General features: G+C 34.2%; 1 protein-coding gene across 1 annotated transcript; it reads left to right on the top strand.

Annotated features, from left to right (window-relative positions):
• The first annotated feature begins 438 nt into the window (after positions 1-438).
• On the top strand, positions 439-4,940 carry LOC111392193. The gene is made up of 4 exons (XM_023017469.1): positions 439-1,091; positions 1,496-1,552; positions 4,150-4,290; positions 4,665-4,940. Exons 2-4 carry the CDS (start codon positions 1,502-1,504, stop codon positions 4,728-4,730), a joined length of 258 nt encoding a protein of 85 aa, XP_022873237.1. The 5' UTR covers positions 439-1,091; positions 1,496-1,501; the 3' UTR covers positions 4,731-4,940.
• The last annotated feature ends 773 nt before the right edge of the window (positions 4,941-5,713 follow it).

The raw sequence follows: 5,713 nt of genomic DNA, 5'->3' as shown, positions 1-5,713 counted from the left end.
TTATTTTCACTAATGGTCACTGAAATGTAATTTGTTCTAGACTGGGAACTTTACAGGTCTGACAATCGATTCAGTTTGGGGTCTATTTTTAACAGAAACCCCTTTGGGAACTAACTGTTCGAATAGGTGGTTTGACTGAAATATTTTGTAAAGTTCACTGGGTGACGTTAATTGGTATGATCAGTGCCATTAGTGAATTTGACCTGTGTTGCCTCTTTTCTTGAGGCTTGCTTTTCTGTTAATTGTTTTATATGGCATTTTTATTTTGTTGGGATAGAATTGAAGTAAGAAAATTATTTATCTATCTGGTTTTCATGAATTTTAGTTCCAGGATGTCTCCAAAGGCAGCTAGAAAGACGCCAATAGGATTGACTGAGATAGATGTCATCAATGTTTGTGCTAACCAAAAGTCTTTATTAATTGTCTGCTTATCATATTGGTATGAACTGCTTTACCATTTGGTGGCTAGTCAAGTTTTTGACAACCGCTTTACAAAATTTCAATTGACCATTATGTTTATCTGTTAAAAGGCTATAATGCCTTTTGACTGTGTAGGTAAATGGAACCTATTTGAGTTTTGTTTTCATTATTAGTAAATCCAAGCTTTCTACCGAGTGCTTGATCTGCCTCTGTTAATCCATGTGACAAGTTAATTGTTCATACATGCATCCCACAATACAGATACTGAAGTTCTGCATTGTATACCGTGATAAGCATTTTTCTTTAGCCTCTCTTGCTTTACCCTGGTATAGGAACTCTCTACTCGCACGTTTAGTGCACTGATAAGTACTATATGCGATTATATTGTGACAGAGCGCACTCGGTGTACATAATGTTTGACAATGGTGACTTTAAGATTTTATCTGTATGTTGTCCTTTATTATGCCAATGCAATTGTATCCATTGCGTGTTTTTGTCCAACAAGGGAGCAAGAATCTTAATTCAAATCTATTTAGGTGAATAGTGAAATTCTAAGGAAAAAGCTCGAAAGAATTGTTGGAACAGATGACTCAAGTTTCAGTGGGATAGACCTGGCAACTCTTATACGGAATAAATTTGGGAGATCATATGATGTTCAGTTGATTAAGAAGGTATTCAGTTTCTTTTCTCCCTTCATCCCTAATATATGATATGCAATAGGCAAGGTGTTTTCATGACTTTGTAGGTGCCAGAAGTATGGTTTTGCATTCAGAATATTTTATGACCTCATAATATTTTATCTATACAGTTCTGGATGTATTTGAACTGTATATGCTTGTTATATTGATTGATAACTATCATTCGTGCATTACAATTAATTGACTTAAATGTTTGTTGTGTCGTAGAGTTGTTTTTATGTTATGCTTCATCTAAAATAACATATTCACAGCATCTTACATCATCTTAGCTCGTTCAGTTTACCTTCTTTTACATTGTATTACGTGTTCTAATTCGTTGAAGCATATTTTATGCTTTAGTCAAATAATTGACACGATAGTTTTCATACATAATGCAGGAGTTCATGGGTAGAAATCTTCTTGCTTTGAATGTTATGTGGAAGTACATGGAGCAGGTGAGCTGAATTTGCATTAGTTATATATTGGATTTTCAGGAAATTTATTTTCTTCCAAGAAGTAGATTCAGAATTAACATACTCCCCAGGCAGGACACATAACGCATTAGCTATACCACTGCTAGGTTATCAGCATTGCATTATCTGCAATTAAATTTGAGTAGGCTTAAAAGGGCTGGGAAGATTTAAAAACTATGGATATCTTACTGTAATAAAGCGAATCATGTATTTTGTCATCTTGCAATAGAAATTATGCCCTCTGCTTCCTAGAACCTTCTTCTTGTTGGTATCATGCCATAAGCCTTGAAACTTCAGCTTCTCATGATGGAAGGACAATGACTGATTATCCTAGCCTAATAGTTAGAGACCTTTGGATGTAGTGTTCAACCGAATTCTGAGGTTTAAACCCTGTTTGGCTGACAGAATTGCCTGGAATGAGAAGGGCATTCCACCCCGAATCGTCAGAGACTTCAAAATGTGTTCAACCATAGGATCTTGTCATCATATTGTCTTTTAAACTAACACATCAAATCCATAATTTAAAAGTTCAATGAAATTGCCAATAATCCCACAGTTAAAGAAAAATAACAAAACAAGCATAGTTCCTGAGAATGCAGAAAATTACCCATTTTACCTTCTTAATGATGGATTCAGCCAATTTCCATTTGGAACAAAAGCTTTGTGTTTGACTTTTGATTTAGAAATTTGATTAAAATCTTATTATACCCAAATCCTACTTGGTTGACCCAAGCTGAGTCAAAGTCATCCTTGGAACCTTTTGGGTCTTAGGATGGTCTCTTGAAGCCATAAATTCCCACTCCTTGCATGTTGAATTAATGAAAAAACAAGAGAAATATGCCTTTAGAAGAAGATGATAAAAAATTAAAATGTAGGGCATTGTTCTGTCTTATCTTCTCATTATTGTAACCTCTCATATTCTCATAATTGTGAACTCTAATTAAAGCAAGAGTTGGAAGAATTGATAAGGACTACTACACAAGTAAGAATTTGAACACCTCGAAAATGTTTTTGCCCACCCTGCCAAGAGCTCCTCATAAAAGTACCATGATATTAAAATAAATAATTTGATACATATAGACTCTGGATATTTACAAATGGCCAACATTTAGAGGACAAAAATACCCTTGTTTCTAAAAATGTTGGAAATACTACATACTAAATTTCCAGTTATTTCAGCCTAAATTTTTTGTGTAATTTGCTTTAAATTCTTTTCAAATGTTTTATCAAAGTGTCGTATTTAGTGTGGTTTTGGAAAGATAGGCATCACAAGTACTAACCCTAAAGATAAGTTTTTAGGTTGGTATTAACCCTAATGATAAGTGTTTAGGTATCAGAAGTACCATCCCGTTGAAACATTTAAACAATAAAATCAAGCTTAAGCCTTCCGAGTTTGCCCATAAAAATCACATTTCTACTCTGCCTTATGGTAGTGAATCCTATCTCCTTTCAAACCCCTCAAAACAAGTAAAAAAGAGAGAAACAACTCTGATTAGGGAGTTTATTCTTTTGATCGTGATCGAGCATTTCTTAGTTTACTACAATAATCATAGTACTGGGACCTGTATTTTATCAGAAATTACAGTAATGGCGGGCAGATAAAATAATTTATGGATTTTTGCCCAACCTGTTTGATTTTTCAGGCAAATTTAATAATAATAATAAAAGCTAAAGTAAGAAACATGCTCTTAGTGCGTCTGTTTCGTGTGATTCTTGACCTCATTGGTTTCTGTATGCAGTTTAGTTCGAACAGGTACGGATTTGTGTTAGAAACTTTAGGCTAGCAGCTTGTTGTCCCGTTGATAACAAATTAAGTTCTTTTATCTCCAAATTTTGAATCAGTTATATAAATCCCTTTTTAAAGTCTTGATTCAATATAGCCTATATCTACAAAGAGATTTCATGAAATCACATTTTCTGCAGGTCCTAATAATTTTTGTCTGGCTTTATCTCTTCTATCGCATTATATCCTGAAGAGTTTAATTAGGTTTAGGGAAGATATGCTCCAACTATTAACTCGTATTTTCATTAATTATGCTCTGGGATTTTTATGCGCATGGGCATGGGCATCCCAGGTTATCCAGCTTCACAGTTCATTATCGGCTTATGGCCCTTTTTTCCTTGGTGCTCATTTTGTATGAGCTCTTAGTTTAATATTTCTATCCAGCAAACGTGGTCATTGGCAAAAACTTATTGAATCCAATGTTTGGACTTATAATAAATTAAAAGTTGCTCCTGATACTTAAGCCATTGCCATGAGCACTGTACAAGGATGTGCTATAGGAGTAATCCCAATAAGCAAAGTGGACTTTTAAACAAAGTTTAGCTATGGCAGTACACAGGTCAATACATGCAGGACCCAGTTGGTCGCACCTCCAGTTGATGTATTTTGCCTATTCATATTATTCATTTAGTATGTACACTCATCTATCTTGACAATCTCATTCATTCTGCTAAATTTGTTTAATGGACATTCACTCCGCACTATACAGTATAGCTTGGTCATATAACCATTTTTCGTATTAATTTTTGCTTTATTACATTTCTTAATCTGAACCATGTTTGGATGCTTGTGGTAGAGATCCTTTCCACTGACTGAAGAAGAGTACATTTTGAGGCTTGATGATGTGGCGAATACATTAAAATGTTGGGGAGCTGTCTCACATGTCCGAAACAGTCTGGAAAAGTTGAGAGAGAAAGAGCGACCACGGATAGGAAAAGTAAACTCCGTTGATATGTTTTGCAATTTATTGTTTTGATTCAGTCATTAGAAAAGAAGTATGCACACACAAGACATGTACCTCCGCCTTAAAGATGACTGATAGTTTCTACAATAAGATGTTAGATTCTAAGCTAAGTTCCTTGCCTTCTCTTTCTTGCAAGAGCTAAATTTAGTTGAGTTGTTTTCCCCTATCTTTATATGCATTATGTATTTCAAAAAATGAAATGATGCCCGTGATATAAGAGAACATATATAGAATAGTATGAAAATTCATTTATCATTATTTGTTATATTTTAATGTAACGAGGATTTGTCAGCAAGGTTCTGATTCAAGTCAATGCTTATACTTTCAGATTCTAATTTTTGTTGCAGGCAATAAGCATTTTCATAGATATGGATGAGTCTGGAGGCCGAGCAAACGAATGGATTTACAAGTAAAGCCATAATTGTTTTTTCTCTATTATTTCCTGAAATTGTAGATCTTTTTAGCAAAGTTATCGTTGTAAAGTGATGTTTCGTATATACTGGCAACAGTGGGAAATTGAAATAGAGAAACACCGAAAGACATGCTATGGTTTGTATCCATTTGTATATTTCTGATCTGAAAATTATGCCATATAATATGCATTGGCATTTTGTTGTGGGGATTGTGGAAGTTTCTGACCGACCTTGGTGCCTTTGTGATTGGAGTCATCTATGGTAGGAAAGAATGACACAATACGTGCATACAGTACCGGTTTTTTTTTATTGCACAATCAGTTTAAGGGAGGGCTACTCGATTCAAGTTGCTTCACTATCTATCCAGATCAAACTGTTACCAAAATCTGCCACTCCCTAAATCAAGTTTTAAGCACGCTAGAAGAGCTACCCTGCTCTAGAGACTGAATACCCACTTTCTCAGGTTGGGTTAGTTCACATGTTTATATATTTTTTCATATTTCATTTACAAGAAAAATACTAATTAAAGCCCATGCTTGGTTTGACTAAAAATCAGATTTGATTAAACGTATGGTTGAAAAGTTGATAAATTAAAAGTTGTAGATTGCATGAAATATGTGACTTAAATTAATTGTTGACTTTAATTTAGATTTTTATCAAATTTTTTAGTTAAATCAAATAGGAGCAAAATGTTGATGTTCGTATGAGGAACTTTAGAATATATCCTCTCTCTCTCACTCACATGCACACACACATTGCTTCACGTTACGTCGTGTTAACAAGTGTTCCTGATTGCTTTACAAAACGTAACGTCAAGTATATCTTAATACGATATCAAATTCTATTATTTATGTTTGCATAAACTTATTTTGATGCGTTTTTCTGTTAGATATTTCATCAAACATCTTAGTGCACGTTGAACATTAAAGGCATAAAGATTATAAACAAATACGCAAACTTACCGATGAGAATGGGGAGTGAGT

This window comes from Olea europaea, unplaced genomic scaffold (assembly GCF_002742605.1).
Source record: "Olea europaea var. sylvestris unplaced genomic scaffold, O_europaea_v1 scaffold8992, whole genome shotgun sequence".
Classification (NCBI taxonomy): domain Eukaryota; kingdom Viridiplantae; phylum Streptophyta; class Magnoliopsida; order Lamiales; family Oleaceae; genus Olea; species Olea europaea.
The sequence above is the reverse complement of the archived record's forward strand: the minus strand, read 5'-3'. Positions and strand labels throughout refer to the sequence as shown.

Coding starts and splice junctions, on each gene's coding strand:
- LOC111392193 (XM_023017469.1), top strand. CDS start 1,502: ATGGGTAGAAATCTTCTTGCTTTGAATGTTATGTGGAAGTACATGGAG. Junction 1,553..4,149: donor TGTGGAAGTACATGGAGCAG/GTGAGCTGAATT, acceptor TGCTTGTGGTAG/AGATCCTTTCCACTGACTGA. Junction 4,291..4,664: donor AGCGACCACGGATAGGAAAA/GTAAACTCCGTT, acceptor TTTTTGTTGCAG/GCAATAAGCATTTTCATAGA.